The 27,443-nt window shown below is 31.2% G+C and overlaps 9 protein-coding genes across 9 annotated transcripts; 6 read left to right on the top strand and 3 right to left on the bottom strand. All coding sequences in view use genetic code 12, as the record gives it.

Annotated features, from left to right (window-relative positions):
• Positions 1-113: 113 nt before the first annotated feature.
• DFJ63DRAFT_310622 (tRNA methyltransferase) lies at positions 114-2,165 on the top strand (the record flags this gene model as incomplete). Its single annotated transcript, XM_064905628.1, has 1 exon — positions 114-2,165. One exon carries the CDS (start codon positions 114-116, stop codon positions 2,163-2,165), a length of 2,052 nt encoding a protein of 683 aa, XP_064764809.1.
• Positions 2,166-4,768: 2,603 nt separating this feature from the next.
• On the top strand, positions 4,769-7,573 carry DFJ63DRAFT_332954 (uncharacterized protein; the record flags this gene model as incomplete). The annotated part of the gene is made up of 1 exon (XM_064907767.1): positions 4,769-7,573. One exon carries the CDS (start codon positions 4,769-4,771, stop codon positions 7,571-7,573), a length of 2,805 nt encoding a protein of 934 aa, XP_064764808.1.
• Positions 7,574-8,078: 505 nt separating this feature from the next.
• Positions 8,079-10,729, bottom strand: DFJ63DRAFT_316739 (ubiquitin-binding SDF ubiquitin ligase complex subunit). Its single transcript, XM_064906727.1, has one exon. The coding sequence runs from the start codon at positions 10,384-10,386 to the stop codon at positions 8,179-8,181; it is 2,208 nt and encodes a 735-aa protein (XP_064764807.1). The 5' UTR covers positions 10,387-10,729; the 3' UTR covers positions 8,079-8,178.
• Positions 10,730-12,374: 1,645 nt separating this feature from the next.
• DFJ63DRAFT_327146 (uncharacterized protein) lies at positions 12,375-13,698 on the top strand (the record flags this gene model as incomplete). The annotated part of the gene is made up of 2 exons (XM_064907624.1): positions 12,375-12,741; positions 12,946-13,698. 2 exons carry the CDS (start codon positions 12,375-12,377, stop codon positions 13,476-13,478), a joined length of 900 nt encoding a protein of 299 aa, XP_064764806.1. The 3' UTR covers positions 13,479-13,698.
• ZPR1 (zinc finger-containing protein) lies at positions 13,699-15,403 on the top strand. Its single transcript, XM_064906726.1, has one exon. It carries the CDS (start codon positions 13,716-13,718, stop codon positions 15,309-15,311), a length of 1,596 nt encoding a protein of 531 aa, XP_064764805.1. The 5' UTR covers positions 13,699-13,715; the 3' UTR covers positions 15,312-15,403.
• On the bottom strand, positions 15,376-22,732 carry CCH1 (Cch1p). The gene has a single exon (XM_064904346.1). It carries the CDS (start codon positions 22,233-22,235, stop codon positions 15,441-15,443), a length of 6,795 nt encoding a protein of 2,264 aa, XP_064764804.1. The 5' UTR covers positions 22,236-22,732; the 3' UTR covers positions 15,376-15,440.
• Positions 22,733-23,608, top strand: DFJ63DRAFT_24221 (mitochondrial 37S ribosomal protein mS33). The gene has a single exon (XM_064904345.1). It carries the CDS (start codon positions 23,231-23,233, stop codon positions 23,540-23,542), a length of 312 nt encoding a protein of 103 aa, XP_064764803.1. The 5' UTR covers positions 22,733-23,230; the 3' UTR covers positions 23,543-23,608.
• Positions 23,609-25,429, bottom strand: DFJ63DRAFT_24028 (uncharacterized protein). Its single transcript, XM_064904315.1, has one exon. It carries the CDS (start codon positions 25,316-25,318, stop codon positions 23,675-23,677), a length of 1,644 nt encoding a protein of 547 aa, XP_064764802.1. The 5' UTR covers positions 25,319-25,429; the 3' UTR covers positions 23,609-23,674.
• Positions 25,430-25,540: 111 nt separating this feature from the next.
• Positions 25,541-27,355, top strand: DFJ63DRAFT_332948 (uncharacterized protein; the record flags this gene model as incomplete). Its single annotated transcript, XM_064907766.1, has 1 exon — positions 25,541-27,355. The coding sequence occupies one exon, from the start codon at positions 25,541-25,543 to the stop codon at positions 27,353-27,355; it is 1,815 nt and encodes a 604-aa protein (XP_064764801.1).
• Between the last annotated feature and the right edge of the window lie 88 nt (positions 27,356-27,443).

Below are 27,443 nucleotides of genomic sequence, written 5' to 3'. Positions count from 1 at the left end.
ATTTTTTTAGCAACAACATCGCAAGCATCGCCAAACGAAAAAAAATATATAAATCAGTTACTGAAAAATATTGAAAAATAGTAGATCTAGAGAGTTAATTCGAAATCCAAAAGATGATACCGACGAAACCATTAACGGCGGAACAAATCGCCCGTCAACAACGTAAGATTGAAAAAGACCGTCGAAGAAAACAATATGAAGATTTACAAGTTCAGGGGACCAATAATTCATCTATTGTTTCGAAAAGAAGTGTTGAAAAAATATATGATACCAAATTACATCCTGAAGAGAAAGAATGGTTTGCCAGTTTTGTATTCAAGAAGGTTGTAAGACGTTCACCTGCTATTAATCGTGGATATTGGATTCGTATGGAAAGTATAAAGTCGCTAGTTAAACAAATTGTGAAATTAAATCCTGGCAAAGTTGTTAATGTGATTAATTTAGGGTGTGGATTTGATCCATTACCATTTCAATTATTTAATTATGATGAAAAGTTGAAATTCATTGATATTGATTATCCTGAATTAGTCGATAATAAATATAAAATGATCATTGATAGTGAAGATATCATGAAATTAATCGGTAGAGATAATAATACTATCAATCAAACCGATGATTCAGATGGTATTAAACTCGGATTAAAAATCAACCATGATAGATATAAACTTATCGGATGTGACTTGAAACAATCGGAACTTTATGGCAAACAATTATCTCATTTACTCACCAATAAAGATGAAATCAATGTATTCATCGCTGAAGTATCCCTTGCATATATGAAGAATCAATATTCAAATAAGATTATCGAAATCAGTAGTAACCTTCCTAATAGTCATTTCCTTATCCTTGAACAGATCTTACCTGATCTGGAATTGAATAGTTTTGCCCAAAAGATGATTGCTCATTTCGATAAATTACGAAGTTCATTATATTGTATCAAGAATTATCCTACAAAGACCGATCAAATAATTCGATTTAAACTGTATTTCCCTCATGTTGAGATTAATAATCTTTTTGAAAATTGGCAACAGTTGATTGAAACAGATGTCAAAGTTGCGATTAATAATATTGAACAGTTTGATGAATGGGAAGAATTCATTATATTTTGTCAACATTATGTGATCTTACATGGTTGTAATATTGAAGGCCAATCCTTGTATAAAGATAGTCATGCATCAAAGACTCCTACATATGAAACAAGTTCATCTATATCATTTTCGTTGGATGAAAACTTATGTCATGATGAAAGATTAGAATTAAAATTCCCAGGGATATGTGAATTAGGTGATAAGATATTAATTCAAGGTGGATTGAAACAATCAAGAACAAATGAGACATTAATTGTCAATCCTAAGGAATCCACCATTGAAATTGTTGAAAATAATGGTGATGAAGTTCCGGCTAGAATGTGTCATACAATCACTTCCATCAATAATGAAGAAACAATCTTAATCGGTGGTAGAACTCGACCTGGGGTTAATCTTAAAGATATTTATAAATTCAGGAATGAGAAATGGATTAAATTAACCGAAATGAAAGAAGGTAGAAGTAGACATTGTACAGTTAAGATTGATTCTGATCATATTTTAATCTTTGGTGGATTGGAATATGATAGTTCTGAAGATTTATTCATGATCTATCAAATTTCAACTAATGAGTTCTATCCATTGAAGATTACCGGTGATCAAATTACCAATCTTTTAGGTAGTGATGTTGATTATAATGGTCAATATGGGATTATATTAGGAGGAATGATAAATGTTGATGAACCTTGTGTGAATGATAAATTATATAAATTCACCATTGATTTAAATCATAAGTCCATTCATTTAACTATCATTGGAGAAGATTCCTACTTATTTAGTAGAATTGGAGGTCATGTCAAATTAATCAATGATCGAAAAATGATTATTATGGGAGGTATATCGCCTAAAGATATTTATACATATCAAAATAACGCCATAAGTTTAGAAATCAAAGAAGAAGGTTACAAAATAGAGTATATTCCGATTGCGGATAAGATTAGACAAGTTAAATCACCATTATTGATTGGATTCGGAGTGATTCATGATAAAAGTTCGAGACAACTTACTATTATTAGTGGAGGAGCTGTTTGTTATTCATTTGGTAGTGGATATAATGGAGTGTATACTATTAGATATTAAGTAAAGATAATGTAAATATTCGGAGTAATACAAATGTAGAGAGACATGAGTTTATGATAGGAATAGTCGGTAACTTAGTGGGAAGAGGCGTAATTGCAACATTTAGCGATAAGAAAATAAGTACGACTTGAAATTTAGATTATTTAGACGGTAAGAAGGGAGGGGGGACATAGTGGGGCAGGAAAGGAGGGAAGCCATAGTAAGAGTGAGTGGCGTACAATGCATCACAGTGCGTAAACAACAACAAACATTGAATAGATGAACAAAGTATATTGACATTTAATTATTATTTAACATATGATTGAGTTGAGTTTAATAGAGTTGACTCACGTCACAATACATTATATCAGACAATATTATATAATAGTTACTAACTAAATAGGTCATCTATCATATCAGCTTAAACAGAGATTTACTCGTTATAATAATACTGATAATATAATTGATCATTAGATTTATGCTTAACGACACCTCAAATACTTGAGGACGTAATTCAGTTTGTGATTGATTACACAAACACGTCTTGCAAAGATATTTTGAGTTTACCTCGATTCAGATAAAATATCGATTGAGGAGAGGAGATGATAAGTAATGGAAATACAAATAGAATTGAAGGTTTAAGTTTTAAGAGGGGTTAGAGTAGACAGTCGAAGTGAAAAATTATAATGGATAGATGGTTATAGATTGTAAGACCATATTGATTTAGTATGGGGGGGAGTAGTGTAGAAATATCAAAAAATGGCTACTAAGAAAAAAAATAAAATAAACAAAGTTTAAAAAGGGAAAACAGACAATCAAAATAACGGAACCCAACCAGATAAAACATCTGATTTAAGTTAAAGTAGAGAGGAAATAAGGTAAATATCAATGATTTAAGCCATGTTAAAGGTAAAGTAACCGATGATAAAAGTTTGAATGAAATATGTTGTAGTGGTTATAGTATGGAATTATATTACCGTATGGTCGGTAATATTTTAATTCCCGAATAAACCTAAAAATAATTAGTTAAGGAGAACAAGGAGGAGGTGGAGTAAATAGAAGAGAAGGGAAAGATTTAACCAGAGAAGGAGAAGATGTCAATAATAACCTGATTTAAACGAATATAATTATACATTATTATAATTATAAATATAATATGATGGTTATTGATTATCGTATACTATAGAGTAATTGTTTGATTAATTGGGTTGGTTGAAAAAATTAGGGGAAGATGAAGATGAAGGGGGAACTATAAGACAGGAGTCATGAGGAGTCACATAGAGTTAAATATGGGGAATTGAAGGAAGGAAAGTAAGTAATAACAAATAATAAACAATAAATAATAATAATTAAAAATCTCCCCATCATACAACTACCACACCCACCCAATTAGTGAGACTTCCTTTACTGGCTACACCCACCCAGTAAAAATAAAGTCATTCCTCCTCATTTTTATTTTTTAATGTCTCTCTCCCCTTAATTTTTGTGGTACATCTTTTTTTTTTATTTCTTTTTTATTACTTTTTTTAGTGACAAATTAATGAGCCATTATCATTAAAAAAGACAATGATTTAGTGATGTCTTCTCCCTAAATTAGGCGCATAAAATGAATCATACCCAAACAGGGCTTTAATTACCGATAAGTTTTGTTTTGTTTTCTCACTAAATTTAGTGGTGACTTAAACTATCAGTAATTACTGACCACTGATGAACAATCCAAAAATCATATCATATCGTATCATTATATTTAAATCATCATCATCATTAAGTTTCATCATCCATGATGCGTTATCTAAACCGATTACCTCCATACTTGCTTGGCTGATAGAGCATATAACAACGTTCCATAATATAATATATTATATTACAGTCTAACCTTTGTAATAACTAGTGTTATATAATATCTGTTAGTAACATCTCATTAACTGTCATAGGGAGACCCTTTCCCTTATCTCGTTTTATTACAACCACCAGCCAGAAAAAATAATTAAACATTAAAAATTAAAAATTATCCTCACAAAAAAAAAATAAAATAAAATAAAAATAAAAATTAACTTTTTTTATTTTATCTTCATCACCAAACCCCTCCTTTATTTTGGAGTTTTCTCTGTTTTTTAGTAAATGGAATTTTATGGAAAACTCTTTTTCTTTTTGAATTAACAATTACAGCAACAAGAACAAGTATCGATTATAATCAATCTAATCAATCTATTGAAAGATTACTCCCATCAAAGAATCATATCAGATTCATTCACTTACTCATCCCCCTCCCCCCCTATCTGGTTACCGCTTTTGTAATCAATTTTAGGCACTTCCTTTTTTTTTTTTGGCTGCTTTTGCAAATATTACAAACCCATTTCAAGGGGAATACACATCCATAGAGATATATTTATTTCCTATAGCTATATCGTTTATCTGCTATTACATACCACCATCAATCTATCTCATTGCTAGACTTACCTCTCCTATACCCCTAACCCCTTTCATTTTTCATTGTCATTTTTCAGTAATTTACTGTCAATTCTTTCTTGTCATTTCCCGCTGCCGCATTTCCCCTTAGTCATTATTTAATCACAGCAATTAATCTAATTTATCAATCAACCCATACCATTTAACTCAACAAAATGATGGATAATCCTCCTCATATATTACGATTATCTTCACCTCCATCAGCATCAAATCCCAATAATCCATCGTCATCATCATCATCAACCACCACCACCACCACGACAACAAATCCCTTACATCATCATCTTTCAAATAATTTAAATGCATCCACTCATCCAAACTTATTTATTGATACATCCATAGGTTCTACAGAAACATCTCTTCCCACTCCTCCATTACAAACTATCCAAGACCATTCTCAATCCACGGATATTCATCATAAAAGAAGACATTCCTTTACTTATGAACCTCATTTACAACATCATTCGCACGTTCCATCATCTTCAAATACAACATCAGATCCTTTCAATATGAATAATTCAATTCCTAATACTTCTCCAACTCCAAATACTTTATCAAATGTTTCATCAGTATCAAGTTCACCTCCTTTAATTCATTCATTTTCTGATGAATCATTTAATGATTTACCTTTATCAATGAAATTTATGCATAAACCAAGTAGATCTCAAGAATTATTAGAAAAAGCAAGTGATCCAACTAGAAGAAATAGTTTACTTAATAGTCATATCGATGATATCACCCTTAATAATAATAATAATAATAATAATAATCAAACTAATAATATTGATCAAAATTCAGATATAATTTCTTCATCTCCAGTATCTCAAACTATTGAATATTCTTCACCCATGGAAAATGTATCCATGAGTAATGGTACAGAACCAGGTTATACTTTGGTCCGTAAAAAATCTGGTGAAATTTTAAAACCTTCATTAAAATCAGATGATTCATCATATTTTGATTTAAAGAAAAGATCAAGATCTTTACCCACAACTCCAACTTATAAACAAGTTCATTTTGGTGGTGGTAATGATGTAAGATATTTTAAAAAGAAAGATAAACCAAATGCTATAAGTGCCACCAATTCTCCAACTTTAGATGAAGGTCAAGATGAAGCAAATCTTTTAGATATTCGAAAATTAAATTTATCTTCAAGTGAACGATATTATGGTGATGATGATGAATATGAATATGATGAAGAAGATGATGATTATGATGATCAAAGAAGAAGAAGATATGAATATGAAGAATATGAAGATAATGATGATGATGATTATGAAGATTCAGATGATGAATTTGTGGCTAATAATGCTCATGGTGAAACTAAATATCCTCGATATGCTGAAGTATTTGATGATGATGATGATGAAGACGATGAAGGTGATAAAGATAAAGAAGAACATCGATATAAATATCAATCACCTCCTAAAACCATTGATTGGCAATTGAAATTATTAAATTTCACTCCTTTATCATCTTATGATGTTAAAATCAAAGCTGAATCACCAGTATTTTTAGAACGATTATTTATAACAGTTGATAAAAAATATCTTTTAGGTCATATTGCCGTTAAGAATCTTGCATTTGAAAAATATTTAATTGTTCGATATTCACTTGATAATTGGTGTACTATTATTGAAATTCCAACTATTTATGTTCCTGATCGTCCTGAAATTTTAAAAGCTAATAATTATGATCGATTTATATTTCAAATTCCTTTGGAAAATCTTTTTCATAGTTTTAGAATTAATGCATCAGCTAATAGTAGCACTGATAGTATTAATAATGATAATAATCCAAAAACTGGTGATATTAAACAAGAAAAAGCTTATCAATTATGTATTAAATATTATTCTGATAGAAACGAATATTGGGATAATAATGGATTTAAAAATTATCATATTAAATTAATTAAAAGTACTAAGATTCATCCTCATGAAAAACAACAACAACAACAACATTATAAAAATCATCATGCTAAAGTTGGTTCACCTCCTCCTCCTCCTGATTTTAATCAATCTCATAAAGATCCTAAGATTCAAGCTCATAATAAAAAACCAAAATATTCAAATTCTTATCTAAAGAGAATTGTATCTGATTCTCAAATTGAATTGAATAAATCGGATAAAAAGAATTCATCTCCCACTCCTGAACTGATTAAACCAATTGAATCAGCACCAATTGTTTCTAAATCTAAGGACAATAATATGTTCCATACTGATGATAATTCATCAAGTGATGTAAATGATTTTGAAAAGAATAATTTTTATATGTCATCCCCTATGTTATCAACTTATAATAATAATAAATCAAAACCATCAACGGCAGCTTCTGGTATTAATGCTAATGGTTCAAATTCTATCACTAGTAATAATAATCATGAAAATAATAGTAAAGATGTTAATGAAAGTATTGAATCTTTACCTAAAAATACTAATATCCATACTATTACTAATCCATCTACCATTACATCAACAGATGATTCTAAACCATCATCAACGTCAACTAAATTACAATTAACTTCACCACCATTTGCTATTAGAGATGAAAATGATTCAAATATTTCTCCTGATAATGAAGATGAAGAAATTGTATCACCATCTCTTGGTCAAACTCAATTACCTCCTCAACAATATCTTGTTCCACCGCCATTAGATCCACAATCTTATAAGGAATTACTTGATAATTATTGTTTTTTTAATTCTTCCAATCCAAATGGTGAAATTTCATCCACTGATACTTTCCATTCTCCCTATTTTGGTGGTGGAGGTCATTATTCAAGAAGAGCAAATCATCAGCAAAATTCAAATAGTAGAAATACTTCAAGTGCTTCTTCTAATACCCTTGATTCGGATGATGGGACTATTAAAGGTAATATTACCCCACCATCAACTACAAATCAAGGACCAACTACTGATGGTGGAAAAACATTTACTGTTTCATCATTCTTAGGCGCTTAGTAGTGTCTATTCTTTCTTTTACACTTTATCTTTTTGTCATGTTTGCTTTCAAATCATACGTATATAATAAGAAGGATGAATTTCAATAATATCATTATCCTTTTTTAATAGAATGCCACCATCATTATAGTTTTAGCATCTTCAAAAAGTCAAACAAAAAAAAGTCAAAAAAGAAAACAGAGAATGAAAAGAAAGACAAATGCAACCTATCCCCCCCCAATTTCCATTCTTTTATTCTACTCCACTCCTTTTTAATATATTTTATTTTATTTATTACTCATATGATTTTTCAATTCTTTCTTTTATTTCAATATCAATTAATTCTGGGGTTATATAATTAATGTCCTTTACTTTTAGTTTTACTTTTTACCTTTTACTTTCATTCTATAAATTCAAATTTCAAATTCATGCCAATATCTTACTTTTGTTTAGTTTTTCCTTTTTATGTAAAACAGTTATTTAATATATGATGTTTCAATCAACGATTATTACAATTATTATTATTACTTTATAAATATATTAAACCCAAATTAAAATTTTTTTATATATAATATTACTTAAAACCCAAAAAAAATAAAATAAATAATTTCTTCATCTTGTTTCTTTTAAAAACAATACATTTTAACCACTCCATTATCTAATCCAGCGGCAAATTTTGAATCACTTAATCCTACACAACTTACACTTGAAGGATTACCAAATGTATGAAGACATTTACCATTTTGTAAATCCCATACTTTAATTAATCTATCATGAGCTCCACTTATGATTCTGAAAGTATCAGCAGCAATAGACCAAACCCCTTCAATATGACCGAATTGAGTTCTGATACATTTCCCTGTTTTAACATCCCATAATTTGATAGTATTATCAAGAGAGGACGTTAATAAATGAGTAGGGTAGGTTGGATCCCATAAGAGGTCATTAGAAGTTTCTTGAGGTTGTTGTTCTACTTCGACATTTTCTTCGATATTATTGAATTGTTGAAGATCTTGTTGACGATCTCTTTCTTGTTGTTGTTGAGCTTCATTACGAGCTTGACCAATTATAGTAGGATGGATACCTCCATTATGATGAGGTTTATGAGTTTCATTTTCACTTTCACTTTCATCTTCAATTAAATCCTCTTTATAAGTGAAGGCAATCACAGTTTGAACTTGACCTATATGACCATTATTCCCTGCTCCACCAAAGATTCTTAAACATTGATTATTTTGTAAATCCCACATTCGAATCGTGGTATCATCGGAAGCACTAAATATGGTATTGGAAGCAGGATGAATCTTAACACAATTAACCCAATCCGTATGACCTCTTAACGTATAACAAGTTCGAGAATCAACATGCCAAACTTTAACCGTATGATCAGCAGATCCACTTACAATCGACTTTCCTGAGAAATCAACTGAAACAACCGAATCTTCATGACCACGATAAGTAGCGATACATTGACCCGTATGATAATTCCATACTTTAATAGTAGAATCTAACCCTCCTGTGATTAATTTTTGATTATCAAATACTAATGATCGAACTCCCTTTGTATGACCTTCCAAAGTCTTAAGACATTCACCAGTATCGATTTTCCAAATTTTAATGGTGGTATCGTATGAACCTGTCATAAGATATTTTCGATTGAATTGAAGACAAGTAACTCCATCGGTATGACCTAAGAATCGTTTTATGGTGTAGGTACCATTTCTCCAATTTTTCTCAAGTTTATACCGTTCGGAATAAACTGATTTCCATGGTCTTTTCTTAAGGACTTTTGGAGGGGATACAGTGGTGGTATTACTTAATTCTTCAATCTTAGGACGTTTATTAGAACTGTCTTCAGCCGGTTGGGATGATTCCGGTTGAGATGATGATGAACCATTACCTTCGACAAGATCATCTGATATCTCTTCATGTCTTCTCTTTATAGGAGCGATTTCTTCTTCGGCATTTTCTCGTGCTCGTTTCATATGCATTAAGGGTAATCCCCAACCACAATTTGGACATTTTCTATCAATATGTTGTTCACACATATGATGCCAAACTCTATCATCATCAGCTAAAGATTTCCATTTCTTTGATACTTGAGCAGCATTGCATAAGGAACGACAATCTAAATAACATAAGATTCGTAATGATAATTCCACTGGTAATGTAGTTATGAAATCGATTCTGATTAGAGTTGAAACTTCTTGAGATATGAATGATAATTGAGGGAAACAACATTGACTTAACATTCCTTGAAGGATTAATTGACGATGTTGGGAAGGGGCAGCACTGAAGATCGACCATACGTGGGATATGGCTTCTTGATCTCTTGATGGTAATTTCTCTAATGCGGATTGAATTTTAATCATTTTATCTTCATCAGTACTTTTATTACAAGTTATATCAGGATTATGTCTGTAACAATATTTATGATAGTTATTATGAGGTATTAAAGATTGATCACTGATATGTTTGACTAAGAATGGAGTTACTACTGAATCTTGAGATGATTCATTAGTATTGGAGGATGATATTATTGGTGGAGGAGTAGATAATCGGGTGACTATGGAAGATTTTTTATCAGTAATGGTTATATTATGTTCAGTTTGATGTTGTCTGGTGATAGGGTTAGTTCCAAGGATGTAGGATGTGGTAGTAGTAGTTGAATTTGATGAAGAAGAAGGAGTTAAAGTTGAAATGGAATTGGATGATAAAATAGAATCAAATGCCAGATGTGATTTTGATATGGAAGAAGAAGTTGAAGGAGCAAATGGGGAACCATTAAGATCATGGTCGTTACTTTTAGGTAGGCAACTATCTTGTAAGTTCATCTTAGTATGAGTTGATGTTGTTGTTGTTGGTTGGTCAAGATACGGCTTGATCTTTATTGTCTGAACAGGTGTGGATAATTCTCTTTTTTTTTTAAGAGACAAAATATGGCACACAAAATTCGATTTAATTTTTTTTTGTTTCTTTTGCCAGTTGACCTCTTGTGATGTATATTTAGAAGGAGGAAGACTAAGTGTTTGATGATAGTACAAATAACTAGGAGTTCAAATGAAAGCAAAACAAAGCAAATATATAATTAAATAAATAATTAATTAAATAAATAAATCCTTCCTTTCTTTCTTTCCTTTAAATTTGTTTATCTTTATTAGCTACAAGTTGACTTCCCTTTATGAACTGGCTCTTTCTCTCTTGTTTAAATTTTTTCGGAATTTGTTCAAACACCACACTTTGGGTATATGCAGGAGAGGGTGTGGAGTAAGTAAGTAACAGCCGACTGGTTACAATAGAAGAAGTTATATAGATAGAATTAGTTTACCCACCACAGTCATCCAATTACACGATGTATACAACACTGGCTTATATACTATAAATGGACAATCACTCAAATAAGGATCGTCTAGTTACAATAGTATTGTTACAAGAACTACAAGGGTAAATAAATAAATAAATAAATAAATATTATTTTATTTTTAGCGGTGTTCTTTTTTTCTTTTTTAATTTACTGTGGTGGTGGTGGTGGAGCAGCAGCAGCAGCAGTAATTTTGCGCGTGTACGTAGGGGGAGAAGAGGAGAGTCAGTAAAATGCCACTTTTAGTGATAAAAAGAAATTTGATTACTAAAGCTAAGTAAGTAAATCTTATATATTAAGGATGACTTTTCTTAGTAAGATTTCTTGGTTACTACTACTCTGTGACAATCACTTAAGGGATTACGTAGTAGTAATTCTAATACTAAAACTTTAATCTTATCCTTTGTTCACTGTTTGTGTTAACTACTATGTATCATAACTATTCACTTATCATTACGGACTTACTTTATATATCTGCAATGAGATCTTACACTGCAGTATGCCGTGATCAATTATTTACCTACTTCTTCTATATACACAAAACTAGTAGAACCAAACAATGACATTGTAACATGTTTTCCCATCATCATAAGGCTCTGTTTAAAGGTTGTGGCTCTTTCTCATTTCTATTTGCATCTTTTCTTACAGCCAGTAATTGAAAAAAGAAAATTTTTTTCTGTTTCGGTGCGTAAAATATTTTAGTATCACAAAATTAATGGACTTTAACTTCCAGTCATTTAACGAGTAAGTAAAAAAAATAGCTTATTCCAATCTTGGCGAGTTACACTAGTGGTCTCTCTCTCTTTCCTTGGGGTACTTTTACGTTAAAAAGTTTAATCATACTAATAATGATGTTATAGAAACCTACTATCAATCTCGAACCCTTTATAGAATAATATTAACAACAATAGTCTATATACCACTAAAACGAACTCCCTCATCATCTTACTTTAAATAACGTCACTAAACAATTCTTCTCTCCCGAACCGACTAAAATGCAGGATCACCATCAGTCACGTGTGATTTTTAAATTGAAATTTTTTAAATTAAAATCAATCCTAATTTAAAGATAAGATAAGATATGATATGACAATAATTTCTTTTTCCATATGTTTTGGCAATCAAGATGTGATAAAAAGCATACTGATAGTTGATATCTAGTTAAACTCTATCTCTCATATAAACTCCTCATTGTCTATGATCTCCTTTTTATTGATTTTTGATCAAACTGTAAAAATACTGATATCTACTTGAACTTAGCCTTTGACGTCGATTTGGTAGAGTATGACTGATTCATTTAACCTAACTGTTTATATTCTTATTATATAATCCATAAACATTCAAATTGTCAATATCATTTTATGTAATAATTAATTATGTAAAATATTTTTGCTACGCTACCATTAACTTATAAAATATCTATTTATTCAAAAGCTAAAAACCTAAACCATTAAACACATCATGGGTTTATTCGATTTCCCCATAGAATTTATAATTCTAATACTAGATAGTCTTGATACTCGAGAATTATTAATAATAGCTACTTTTGCCCCTTATCTGACTAAATTACAACTGGTATTAAATAAAATTGATGCAAGATCAATCGTATTAAAAGTTGAAACAATACCTCGCAATCCAATTTACAATCCTTCATTAGAAACATTTGATGAGTTAACTTTGTTTCATAATTCGATCAACATCACTAACATACTTTATGAAAATTCTCTGGCTATTTACTTTGATACTTTGAAATGGTTCAATCATACAAATATACACACGATAACCTTACAATTTGAATTGAATATTGAAGATGATTTAAGTTGTATAAGTGAGTTGTTAATCCAATGTGAACCATGGTAATTATCTTATAATAATATTAAATTCCAACTATCGTTTTTCAGATATGCGAAATTCGTTAAAAGATCAATATTTATATTTCCGAGTTACCATTTAGAAAAATTCCATTGGTCAAGAGTTTACATCAATACCACTTACTTCCGGTCATCTTCGTATTATCGTAAACAACTTGCAGAGAATGCAGCTGATATTCCTTTGCATTGGCTTAAGAATAGTCCTGATTTGAATTCGATTCATATTGGTGAGAGATTCAAAATTGAACAAGAGATGGATGAATTACAATTTAATAATTTAACCAACATTACATTTGAAAGTTGTGATAGACAATCTAGTAAAATTTGGGCCAAGTTTCTCCTCAGACATAAACATCAAATTAAACAGTTGAAATTGAAACATCATTTATATCATTATGATTTGATTGCTATGGAGAATTTAACCAGATTGGAATTGGTAGCATTTAAATATAACACTTTCCCTGTCCTTGCAATTTTAATGAAAAGAAAATTAGATGTAATAGTCAAGGGAAGACCTTCAAGATATTTCGTTTCTCTTTGTTCAAGAGAAGATGAAAATAAATCATTCCCAAATGTTACTTTAGCTGAATTTGTCCCAAATCCACATATTATACATTTTCTTGAATCACGATATAACATAAAATTTATTAAAATCAATAGATGGGAAGACTTCCCTTACAAATTACCTAAGTAGTACAATCTCTCTCTAATTACATAAATGATTAAGGATATGGTTAGTTAACTTAGTATTTGAAAAATTAATACTAGTTATAAATCATGTGACAGCTCACATGACGTGGAATATACTAGAAAGTTCTAGTTGAAAAAAAAAATTATTTTATGTAGAGATATCTGATGCGATGATTTACAAATCAATTACATATATATATATTTATAAATATATAATTCACAACCCTTTTACAATAGTGACATGAGTCATAGTAGTGATCATATCAATACCATAGACGATACTCATATAGAAAAGAAACCTAAATTAAATTCAAGTATCACCACTATGTCAGCTGAAGAAGAACAACCTAAGACTTCAACTCCTGATTTATTCGCTACCATTGGTGATCAAGCTCAAGATGTTGATGATGAAGGACATGGTGAAAGTCATGATCCAAATGAAGTCAAACAGACCGGAGCTTACGATGCTGAAGGCCACCCTGTTCAAGAGATTGAATCTCTTTGTATGAATTGTCATGAAAATGGTACTACTCGTTTATTATTAACTAAAATTCCATATTTTAGAGAAATCATTATAATGTCCTTTGAATGCCCTCATTGTGGATTGAAAAACAGTGAAATTCAAGCTGCTGCTCAAATTGCTGAAAAAGGAGCTAGATATGTTTTAAAAATTGAAAATAAAGAAGATTTTAATCGTCAAGTTGTTAAATCTGAAACTGCCATGGTTAGATTTGCTGAATTAGATATTGAAATTCCACCACAAAGAGGTCAATTAACTAATGTAGAAGGGATTTTAGAAGATATGATTGAAGATTTAGAATCAGATCAAGATCTGAGAAAAACTATGCAACCGGAAATTTATCAAAAAATTAATGATATTATCATTAGAATAAGATCATTTATTGAATGTCAACCAAACACTATACCATTAACTTTCACTATTGATGATCCTGCTGGAAATTCTTGGATAGAATATAAACCAGGTGAACCTCAACATAAGTGGGCAACATACGAATACACAAGAACAGCAGAACAGAATGTCTTTCTTGGTTTGATATCGGCTGATGATGCATTTAAACTTCAACAAGATGAAGCTGAAGCTAAGAAACAAGCTACTTCTCATAATGTGTCATCATCATTGGCTAATACTCAAAAAGATGAATTATCATCAACTGATCATAATCCAATTTCAACTGGTTTCATTTCTGATTTAACTGATATTGAAAATTTCGAAAATGAAGTTCAAACTTTCTCAGCTACTTGTTCATCATGTTTCAAACCTTGTGAAACTCATATGAAAACAGTTAATATTCCTCATTTCAAAGATGTCATTATCATGTCTACTGTATGTGATTTCTGTGGTTATAAATCAAATGAAGTTAAAACTGGTGGTGCTATACCTCCAATGGGAAAGAAAATCTCATTAAAAGTTACTGATCCTGAAGATTTAGCTAGAGATATCTTAAAGAGTGAAACTTGTGGATTGAATATTCCTGAATTGAATTTAGATTTAACCCCAGGTACTTTAGGTGGTAGATTCACTACTATTGAAGGTTTATTAGCTCAAGTTGCTGAAGAATTACATTCAAGAGTATTCACTCAATCTTCTGATTCAATGGATTCAGAAACAAAAGGTAGATGGACTACATTCTTTGCTAAATTACATGATGCAAAAGATGGTAAAATTCCATTCACCATTTATATGATTGATCCTTTGGGTTCTTCATATATTCAAAATGTTTATGCTCCAGATAATGATCCAAATATGACTGTTGAAGAATTTGAAAGATCTTATGAACAAAATGAAGAATTAGGTTTAAATGATATGGATGCTTAAACTCCTTTATTCGTCATTACATTAAAACATTACGTGCCTGTATAATAGAAGTATAGATATAAAATCGATTTAATAAATAGATAAACATTAATTTTCCCGTTATATATATATATATGAATTATTTAATAATCACTTTCGCTTGGGACTATGACTATCTCTACTTCTAATTGTATTAAGAGCATCTCCCCATGATGAGTTTCCAATGATTTCTCCTACATCTGATAAAGGAATATATGACATACGTCTAGTAGGTGTATGAGCTCCTTCATCTTCAGCGCCAAAATTGGGGGTAAGATGTACTGGATCATGGAAAGGTGATCTTGATGCCGACCTAGACCGTGACCCTCTCCTCGATGGTGGTGAATCTATACCCAGCGTATGAGGAATTTCGATATAAATGGAGTTACGTTCATCTCTAAGCCTTGTGGCTTTATAAGCCGAAATAGGACTCTTAGGTATATAAGACCCATGCGACGTATCTCCTTCTTCATGACCTGCACCAAGAAATTCTTCATCTCCCGTCTTAAAACTTTCATCATCTGCATATTCTTCATCTTCATATTCATGTAATGAGCCTTCTGGGTCTTTATCAGGTTTATAATTCTCATTTGATAAATAACTATTTCGAATAAAATTAGAACCAACATCAATATTTGGATCTCTAATTCCCAATCTTTTATTTTTTTGATATTTCCAACGACATGCAAATGCCGCCATAGTTTCATAAACTTTCTTAATATGTAATTGCTTAGTAACTCTCTTTTCTAATAATGTTCGTTCCAAGAAATCAATTAAATTAAGACATTTACCTGCTTCAAATGATATATAAAATGGTAATTGTAATAAAATCCTACTGAAAGAAATACCAGGATCTTCGTTAAGTTCCATGGTGTATAATGCCTCTTCTATAAATCTTTCATATTGTTGACGTCTTTCTCTGATTTTAGGTATATCCATTCTATCTAAAGTTTTTTGAATAGCATCATATCGAGGAGTGACATCATATGGATCATTTATATCATTTCTTATAAACCAACGTTTACACAATACTGGGATTTCTAAACTTCCAGAATATAAATGAAATGATAATGCACCATCTAAGGTATGAAGTAATTTTGGTAAATCAATGGGTTTGATATAACCTGTACCTTGAGGATCAAATTTTTGCCAACTTCTTTTAAATTTTCTGATTTCATCTCTATCAATTAAATTCCCATAACCAGATTTATAATTGACATAACTGAAACTATCCAAAATTAATGACACGAACATATTCACAAAGATATACATCGATAAAATATTCCAAGAAATGAATAGGAAATATGCAAATTGTTTATTTCCACAATCACTTTCATCAATACTACCACTTGAAGTACAAAAGGGTGGTGAAAGACCATAATCATCCATAACATAATTCCAACCTTCTCCAAAACTACATTTGAATAACATAATCAATGCCTTTGGAACTGATCTTAAATTGATATTTCCTGTACCGTTTGGCCCAATTTTGGTTAAACCAAAGATTTGATTCAAAGCAATTGCAAATACCAAAAACACCACTATCCAAGTAAATGCTAAGGAAATGAAGGCTGGTAAAGCAGCTGAGGCAAATCTTAATAATTGATTTAATCGATCACTTCTTGGAATCACAAATGTTAGAATACCAACCAAGAACAATTTGTTGATGTTAACGAATACACTACCATCAGAAAGGAAGAATCCAATAAAAGTACTTATTACAGCTCCAATACAAACCACAGTACTGAACAAATTCCAATTATTCCCTAAGAAAATTCTTAGTCCTTGGGCAATACATAACATTATGAAATGAATAAAAAAGATCATTGATACAACCATATAAGCAACCGATCTCATATAATCTAGACCATTGGGGGTTGGATAGAATTCAAGCAATAAAGCAATCACATGAATGAATAAGATAAGATTTAGGAGTAACATCCAATATTTATTCTTTTCCACTGTCATTCTATAACAAAATCTTCGGAATGATGTCATTTTTTCAACAGGTTTTCTTTTCGATGGTTTAACTTGTAATAAGATTTTCTTTACTTGATACCAAAGCTTTTGATCACCAGTTAAATAAGCTCTTCCTGTTGTTCGACCATAATTATTTATGATGACTGAAATAAACAAAGTAAGGATGAAAATTGTACTGATTAAATTGAAAAACACAAGAAAAACACCATTGATTGGTGATGCAAAAGGTTCTGGAACCGTACCTACACCAGTACTATTCATCAAATTTGATAATAAATCAACCCAACCTTCTAAAGAAATAATTTCGAAAAGACTCACAAATGAAGTTCCAAAATCATCAAATTGTAATAGAGGATTGGTATAAACATTTGGACTCACAATGTCCCAATTGAGATATGTAGCATTATATTCATTATAACAATCCTTTAATTGTGAACTTCCATCTATACAATAGCCTAATCTACCTTCAAAAATATTCAATCCCCAAATAGAAAATGGAAATAATAAACAAAGGGAGATAACAGCTGCATTTATAATCTTACCAAACCCTGAAATAAGTGTATTGTGGAAAGTAGACTTTGCAGTATCACTGATAGTTAACAATCTTAATGCTCTTAGAGCCTTTAAACCTCTAATGAATCTGGCTAAATTACCATCATCTTTTAAAAATGCAATTAATTCGATCCATAATGAAACTAAAACCATTAAATCAATCAAATTCCAAGCCGTTCTCATATACGCATTGGGAGTAAATATTAATCCATCCGCAAAGATTTTAATGAGGAATTCCAGGGTAAATAAAACATTGAAAGCAACTTCTAACCAAAATGCCCAATTGTAATTACCGTATAATTCAACTTGTCTCTTTCTATAAAGTGGAGTCAAATAACAAGCTGTGATAACTAAAGCAATGGTGGCAAGAAACATGATAATGGAGAATATTTCTGAACTTCGTTTATATGGTTCTACCCCATCTATTCTATCCCCATAACTTGATGACACCATTCTTTGACAAAATCTTCTTAATCGATGTTGAGGTGTAATAACATAGAACACATTGTTATATCTAGGATTTTCCTCTAAGAATCTATTTTGTTTACTAAGTAATTCTCTTCTTTCTATCATTATAGCATTTGCAAAATCAGAAGGTTCGAAATTATGGAGAGAGACTTTCATATCATTCTTCAAGTAAAATGGATTACTAAACATAGTTTTATAACTATGATAATTTACTAAGAACCATCTCTTCAAAGATGATGAAGGTAATTCTCTAATACTTTCTTCACCACGGCTATCTTTAACATCAATCTGATTGTCAACTAAAAAATTATCGATTTCCCTACCTGACAACAAAAAATTCATTATAGCTCTTTCAAACACATCTCTCTTTGTTTTGGTCTTAAAGAACTTCTTTTTAAGTTTCGATAACAAACTTCCTTCTTCTTTCAGTGTTTGCAAATTGCTGACCATATTAAAAATAAACTGATGTAATTGTTTTTCTCTTTTAATTTCTTCAGAAACTTCTAAAGCATCGGCAATCACAGCAATGAAAATACTTAAAATAACCAGGTTGGATAATATAAACCAAGCGATCAAAAACATAGTTCCAAAAGCTCTTTCTATTGGCGAATATCCATACTCTTGTAAAGGGTATAAAATTTCAGTCCAATTTTCTGTTGAAGTAATAACATAAAGGGCAATAAAAGTGTTTGGTAATGTGTTTAATGCAAAGTCCACATTATCAATTTCATCAACAGGAATTACCCCTTCAAAATATCTAGCCATTAGAATACTTACCAAACTTAAAAAAATAAAGTAGAACAAAGTTAAATCATATATGGCTCTGAAATTCCGCATGATCTTAATCCAAAGATTTCTAGTAATCTTAGAGAATAACACAACTCTGTAAAATCTCATTAACTGGAATACCGTCAACCAGTAATATGCATGACCTAGTTTTTCTTTAACTGGGTTAAGTATAATAATACTAGTGATAGTTGCCAAAAACAAATCAAACACATTTCTTCTGGATGCAAAGAATAACCTGAAATTGGGCATATGGAATAAAAATCTAACCACAATCTCAGCCAAGAAAGTACACGTGAAAGCAGCTTCTATACGATAAAGTGCATGCTTTTCTAAATCCGTCATATTATAATTTCTTAAACATTGAACCAACAAGTCTGCAAAAATCAACAAGACAAAGATAAAATCAAAATTATAATAATATTTTAAGAATACATTTTGTTCTTTAGCTTTATCAATCCTTTCATTGAAAGTAGAGGCATCAGCAGGTGGGAATAAATACTTCCATATACCACCTGCTCTTTCTTCTGTTTGCTCTCTATTACGGTGGAAGGAAGTAACAATGGCCGCAATGAAAACATTCATTAACCAAACCGTCAAGATGAAAATGGCAGCAATAAAAAATAAACAAGAAGCCATAGTATCGGTATCCATTGTGTAATACATAATATCAGTAAATGTATTTGCACTCATAATGACAAATACCATTTCTAAGGATTGTAAGATATTATCGAAATTAACTGTACCACCATAAGGATTTTCTCCAGAGATACATTGCGAATACATTGGACACCTGTAACCTTTTATAGATAATGATGGCGTTCCATCACTATAAAGATAAGGTTGGGCAGTACCATCCAATCCAGTATAAGAACCACAGAATGACATGATATTCACATATGTATCAGTTGGATCATCAGGATTTGTCCAAACACAATGTCTACTTAAAGACTCTTTGAACGACTGAACACCAATTATACCAAATGCCAACCAGAAGAAACCAATGAAAAAAGAAATATCAATTAATTTTGGAATGGCAGCTTTACATGACAGTAAAATTGTAGAAGTTCCATTTGTTAAATTACAAAGTCTTAAGATACGAAGACAACTTAAGGTTCTGAATATCAATATACGATGTTCGGCATCATAATGGTTTATGGAAAGCACAAGGGAAATCCAGAAACAAACTGTTGATACAAAATCAATTCTGTGCCAACTATTACGAGCATAAGCTCTCTTTAAGATCAGTTGATCTATGCTCGAATAGCTTTCAGGTAAAAGTAAGGTATTCTTAGTTTTCAACCTTTGACTGATATTAACGGGAACATTCTTCAATTCTATATTCTCTCTGATTTGTTCTTCTCCAGTGGCATGCAGATAAATTCCATCGTGAAGGCTATTGTTGTAGTTAAGATGATGATTGCTGCGTTCTAATGTTGAATTTGGAATATCATTATCCAGTAAACTTATTTCGACATTTTCATCACCTCCTGAACTTTCTTGATCACTTGATGAAACATTAGCCTTATGGTAATAATCATAAAGGTTATTATTGAATTTTTTATTTCCTTGTCTATAAATTCCCCATACATGAAATAATTTTTGTATATTGAAGGGATTGTAATGGAATAGATTGAATTGACTTTCAGGGTATGGTAAATTAAGTGTTTCAAACATGATATGATCATTCACGAAACCATAAGCAATGATCTTGGCAATGACTTCTATGGTATATAAGATATTTATTAACATCAATGCATAATCGGCCCAATTATAACCTTCAGAAACGTAACCATGAAGTGCATCGGGATTCCATTGTCTATAAGCAAGCAATGCAGTTTGTAACAGTAATAAAACTAATAATATGAAATTAAGTGATGGATGGGATGCAACTCTAAAACATATTTGTCTTAGTTTTGATTGGGGGGAAAAGATGTTAAGTGAATTACCAAATAAATGTCTGGATGCTTTATTCCCTTGATATACGGTGCTATGAGAGCTAATTTTTGAACTTCTGCGTGATGGTCTGAAGGATGGTCTTCTTGAGTCAGTAGTGTAATGAGTTTCACCATCATCATCAACTTCACTGTTAGATGGTTGATCCCCTTGTGAATATAAACCTAATCCTTCGCTTGGAACACCTGCAGGAAACAGCAGTACTACTGATGCATTGGCAGGTCCCAGAACTGAGGAACTACCTGGATGAAGTAAATTTTCATTACTTATAGTTCTATTATCGTCAGGATATGGTCTGCTGATTGGTGTTAAGAAATTATCATTAGCCTCTGATTTATCTGATGATATTGTTGAGTGTCTTTTGGATGCTGCATCTGGGTTAGCTTCGGAACCAGTACCAGCAATACGATTTGAAATTTTAGTTAAGAAGTTCGGTGATAAAGTATCTTCTTGTTGACGGCTTGTCTTTACCAGTAGTCTTCCTGCTTCAAGAGAACTTGGATCAGCGAAAACATTTTCATCAACTTGGTGAGATGGGTAGGGGGTGGTAGAAGACAGAGGGAGGATGGTATGTAATGAATGTTCATCAAAGCTTCTTGTTGATGTATGGGTATGTACTCTTGGTATATCTCCTCCAAGATCATAAGGACTCCGGCTCGCACTTCTATCAGGTGGATCATTGGTGGATAAATGAGTATCAGATGGCTTGTCATGATTTACTGGGAACCATTTTGGAGCTTTATCAGATGAACCTAATGCAAATCCCAATCCTTCTTCGAAATCTTTAAAATCATCATCGTTTTTTACTGATTCTACAGCTGCGAGATTTGGTGTTCTTGCTTCATTTCGACTTATTCGACTAAATACCCACAGATTACTACCACGACGATTAGTTGGTTCACGAGCTTGACTTGAATGTGATGCACTGTAAGATACATTTGGATCATATTGTTGTGTAAAACTGGTTTCCACAAATGGTGATGCTTGTGAAGACGTTCGTGTTCGTGTTCGTGTTCTTGATCTAGATTCGACCCATGAATTTGTCGATACTTGTGAAGGTGATGGTGGTGGGGATTGTGAAGATTGGTCGTTTAGTACATCCTCTGTTGTAGCACGTATCACTATAGTTGGTGGAGGAAGATCATCTTGATCCTGATTCACCATCTCTAGTAGTTTGTATTACCCTATAATAGATGATGGTTGTATGAATATATGTTGTTAATGATTCCAGCGTAGAATCTTGTTAAGCCTGTCTATCAATATATAACGAAAGTAGTCTTAAACTAAGCAATGAATATTGAAGTAGGAGTGGATTAGATATGACTATGATTGGATGCTAAAGTTGTATGTTACCAACTGTACTTTAAGTCTTAAAATCCCTTTCCTGTATAAAAAAAAAATTCAAACCGTGATAAGCACACACAATTGCAACCCAATTTGAAATACTCTTATAAACTTATGCTAAGAAATTTAATCTTGGCTATATAATAAATGGATATAATTAAGAATGATTAGTTTCAGATGAATAATAATCACAAATTAACTATAGAAATTTCTCCTATTTGTTGTAAATAGCATTCCCTAAAGGACATACACAAAAAACGGCCTATTTGGAAAGTTTTATCGCCATGTACAGCCCCCCAAGTTAATATTGCCAATTTGTAAACAAAATTTTATAATTAACAGGTTTAACCTAACTGGTATTTATGATAACTATAATAAATAGCTCAGGGATATTTTATATAAAGAATTCGTATCATTATTAAGTCTGACTTATTTATAGTATCAAGCTTCTATAATTAGAAAATTATCTACACCACTCTTCTTTAACCGTTTTTTTTTAAGTCTGTCACCCCTTTTCCTTTATAGAATATTTTCTTGTCTTAACCTGGTAGTTGTGACTACAATTCCTTACAAGACATTTCTTATTGGTCTTGAGGTTTCTTCCAATTACATTGTAACTACTTCCTAATATTACACGTATAACATCCATAATTCTTTACTGTAAATAGATCACGTGATTGGTTTTTGGATCGAATTATATACAGGACCCGCCAAATTCAAATTTTGAAAACTACGAAATTTTTTTCGTCTTTTAACGAAACAACCAAAAGTTATGATAGACAGTTAATCAACTCTAATCACATTGATCCATCACCATGAGTTCTTTATTGAAGAAAATACCGAGTCAGGCTAGACTAAATCAAGCCAAGGAACTCAGTGCCGCTGTGTTTGGACACACTTGGAATCCAGCATGTAAAAGAAATGGATCAAAAATATTAAGACAAGAATTAAAAGGTCCTCAAATTTCGAAATATTATGGTGTTAATGAAGAATTACCAACGTTTAAAGATTTTAAGAAATGGTTCCCTGAATTGAAATTGGTTGATCCAAGAGAAGAATATAGATTAAAGATGGTTCAAGATAGAAAGAAGAGAAATAAGGGTGCTCCAAAGAAAAAGTCTGAATAGAGACCCCATCCATCCATCCATTCATTTAATCATTTCCATATAATACATTCAACATCATATATACTTGTACATACTACTTTCATTTCACTATGTATTTTAATGTTTGTCAATAAACGATATTTACGATTTATACTATACTATTCGTTTTAACCTTTTCTTTTGATTAAAGGTATCTGTAATCTCATCATTAGTAAAACTATTTGATGCTAATAATGATATTCGATTATTATTATTATTATTATCTGTTCTTGCTCTTTTAAATGGTTTAATAGTTTCGAATCGATTCTCTTGTTCGAGTAAGCTGGAATTTGTCTTTATAATTTCCCAATTTCTAACCAGTACTTCTTCTCCATTCACACTTTCATTCAATATAACTATTTCATCATTCACCAGATATGATCGTTTAAGTTTAAGATTTGTGTTTTGATATGGAATTGAAACTGAATTGGATTCAAAGTTAAAGTCAAGTATATGACTTTCAGTAGAAACTATCAAGGAGCCTTGTTTAATGAAGCTCAATTCTAACAAGTTTGAATGACATTGGATTGCAGATCTAAATGAAAGAGTTACCTGATTCTTCTTCACTTCTACGATATCAAATATAATTAAAGTGTTATGAAAGTTAAAGTAAATCTTAGAATCATTGATTTTTATCGCTTCCAATGGACTCCCTCGTAACAGTATGGATGAATTCTGTTTATAATTAACTTGACCTCTTTCTGCAACCTGCACCCAACCGTTTTTATCACTCTTTATAACTTCTTTATGGATAAGTCTTAACAAACTAATTGAGAATATTAAGATAGTTATATCATCATTTTCATTGACACTGGCAACTAATATATACTCACATCCACTTTCAGTTTGGAACCATGATTGTAAATAGTCTGTATTACCTAATTCCAACTTCCCATCTTTTTGAGATACTTCTTCATTAGAATATTGAATCGATAAAACTGGATCCAATTTTGTAGTTCTATTAGGTTCAAATCCGATCACGAATCCAAATGCATCTAAATCAACACCAAATAAGTTGGTATTAGCATCTAATAAACTAAACCAATTCCCTGATACAGACCATTTAATAGAAGGTGTAGATATTAAACTTGATGGAAGTTTATGAGTCTGTAATAAGGAACTAATAGAACCTTCATTATAAAAATGAAATAACAAAGTTGGAGCATTATATTCTACTGGTGTGGCAATTATGGACCAATACCGATTATGTTTATGTGGATGAACAGAAATTTCATTCAAGATTGGTTTCAATACCGTGAATAGTATATGAGTACAATCAACGGAATATAATTTCATATGTAATTTCATTTTCGTAAATACCACAAATTGCTTGGAGTTGACATATCCTCCTGAATCATTATCAACATCGTCTGTTGGTGGCGGTATCCATTGGAAGCTTTCGATTTCATCTGATTTTGATTGTTGTATGATTATTGGTGATGATTTATCATCGCTTGATCGTATATCAAATATAAGCAATATGGCATAATTGTCTATGACCACTCCGATCTTAGTCGAGTCAGATCCAGGTATTATCTCCTCCCAAGTTAGCTGAGAAAACTTCAATACCTGTACTTTAGGAAATGATTCGATTCCATTCCGTATAAGATGATTCTTCAAGTGGTTTGATATATCATAAGATCTATGAAGGTTCTGTGAATCTAATAAGTGAATCTGTAAAGTTTTCAGATTTTCCAGCACGGTAGCTATGTATTTATGGCATGGTGATAGCACACTTAAACTGTAATTGCTAGCCATTGATAATTGTAAATCCTACTATATATCTCTAATTGAAGTATCAATAATTATATTCAATCTATACTATAAACAACTGGACTGCATATACTCAATCTAACAAAATCAAAACAAAAAAAAATAAACACAACCACAAAAAAAAATCAAACACTGTTTTTAAAATACAGGAATATATATCAATTAGCAGTTTGGCATATCTCATTGATAGGTAATTGATAGTTTGTGATGCCACCTAAGAAGAGACTAGGGACTCTGGGTAGTAGGGTACAGACCAAGTCTAATCCTGTGAAGCCAAGTACCACCAATTCTAATGGAAGCAATAGAGTTAATAAATCAAATACTACAAGTTCCAAGTTATCATCCAGAGCTAAACTAATCGAAGCTGAAGATGATGATGTTTCAGATAGTGATGATATATCTAGTCAACCTAATAGTCAACAGATTCTAGGGAGAAAGAATCGATTGAATGATTTATTATCTCATTCTCAACAATCATCTATAGATTCAAAATCAAAATCAAAATCAAAACAACCTCCAAAATTAAATTCATCATCAAAATCAAAACCACCAGTGAAATCATTAAAGAAACCGGTACTATCCCGTCCTAATGGTAAATCAAACAAATCAATTTTTGAAGAAGATGAAGGGTTCATTTATAAACGAAGTCAATCAGTTGAAGGTGATTCGGATGTCAATAATAGTAAGAAAAAGAGAAAACAGATCAGTACTCCAATATCCATTCTACAAGAAGAAATGAATCATTTATCCCGAGATTTGGATAATGATGATGATTTACATTTATTGGATTTAGATAATTCAAAGAGAACTAAGAAATCAAGTAGTTCTAATACTCGGAAAAAACCAGAATCAAATTCAAGACGTCATAACTTCTTAGATGAGTCAAGTTTGCAATTATCATCGCCCATCAAGGATATCAAAGAAACCCATGACTATTCATCCGATGATTATGTTGAACAAGTATCTCATCATACCCTCACCCTCGATGAGCCTGTTAACACTGGTAGAAATAAAAATTCAACATTCAGCAATCATAATACTAATAATACCAACAACAATAGTAGTAATAAGAGAAGAAGTTCATATTATAATAGAGGTAAAAGAGTGCTGTCTATTGGTAATGGGTTTGTGGGAGAACCTCATCAAGATATTCCAGTATCTGATTATTATAAATTGTTAGATACATCTTTACCAGAACCTGATAGAGTTAGACAACTCTTAGTATGGTGTATTAAGAAGAAACTTGAACAAGAAGATAAAACTTCAAATAAGAAACCAACTAGTACCGAAGATCAAACTGTGGTCAATATAGCGAAGGTTATTAAAGAAGAAGTTCTTAAAGATTTAATAGAAAAACAAATTTCAACTAGTTGGTATAGTAATTTCAATACTGATGATTATGATATGCCAGATAAAGAAATAATCATACCTAATCCATTAAATGAAGTTAATTTACAAAATATAGATATTTATACCAAAAAATTAAAAACTTTAATCAAACAGAAACAACAATGGGAAGATGCTTATAATAAATCGATAAATCCCATCAAGAAAATGCCGGATGTGATCAATCGAGATATCAAGAAGGGTCAATTAGAAGATTATATTCAAACTAAGAATGAAGAAGATGGTGATTCATCTGTTGATGCTGCTGTTCTTGACAATTCATATTTAAATAATGTGACTGAAAATTTTGAACAAATCAAGCATAAAGTTAATGATAATTTAGAATCTTCAGTTGATAAACTTTATCATACCACATATCAATTGGTAAAAATATCAGAAGTAGTTGAAGCATTGGAAGCGACTAAACTAAAGGGTCAAGTATCATTATTATTACTGGATTATATGAAGAGGCCCGAAATGCGCACGACAAATATCGCGGATGCGAAAAGGTTTGATATATGGTCTAAACCAGTTAAATCAGTAGATACTAAAAGCTTATTGAGAAGTTTAACAAGATTAGGGAATTCAAACTCGGTTACAACTTCTACTACTATCCCCACCCATAATCCAAATTAGTCAAATTAAACAATACTAATCCATTACGTGATATGCCTCACCGGAAGAACTTCAAAGTTTTTGTGTAAACAAAAGTTTAAAACGAAGT

The sequence above is a fragment of the Scheffersomyces coipomensis genome (genome assembly GCF_036884675.1).
Source record: "Scheffersomyces coipomensis strain NRRL Y-17651 chromosome Unknown DFJ63scaffold_1, whole genome shotgun sequence".
In the NCBI taxonomy this organism is placed as follows: Eukaryota; Fungi; Ascomycota; class Pichiomycetes; order Serinales; family Debaryomycetaceae; genus Scheffersomyces; species Scheffersomyces coipomensis.
Note: the sequence above shows the minus strand (reverse complement) of the source record. Positions and strands in the feature narration are given on the sequence as shown.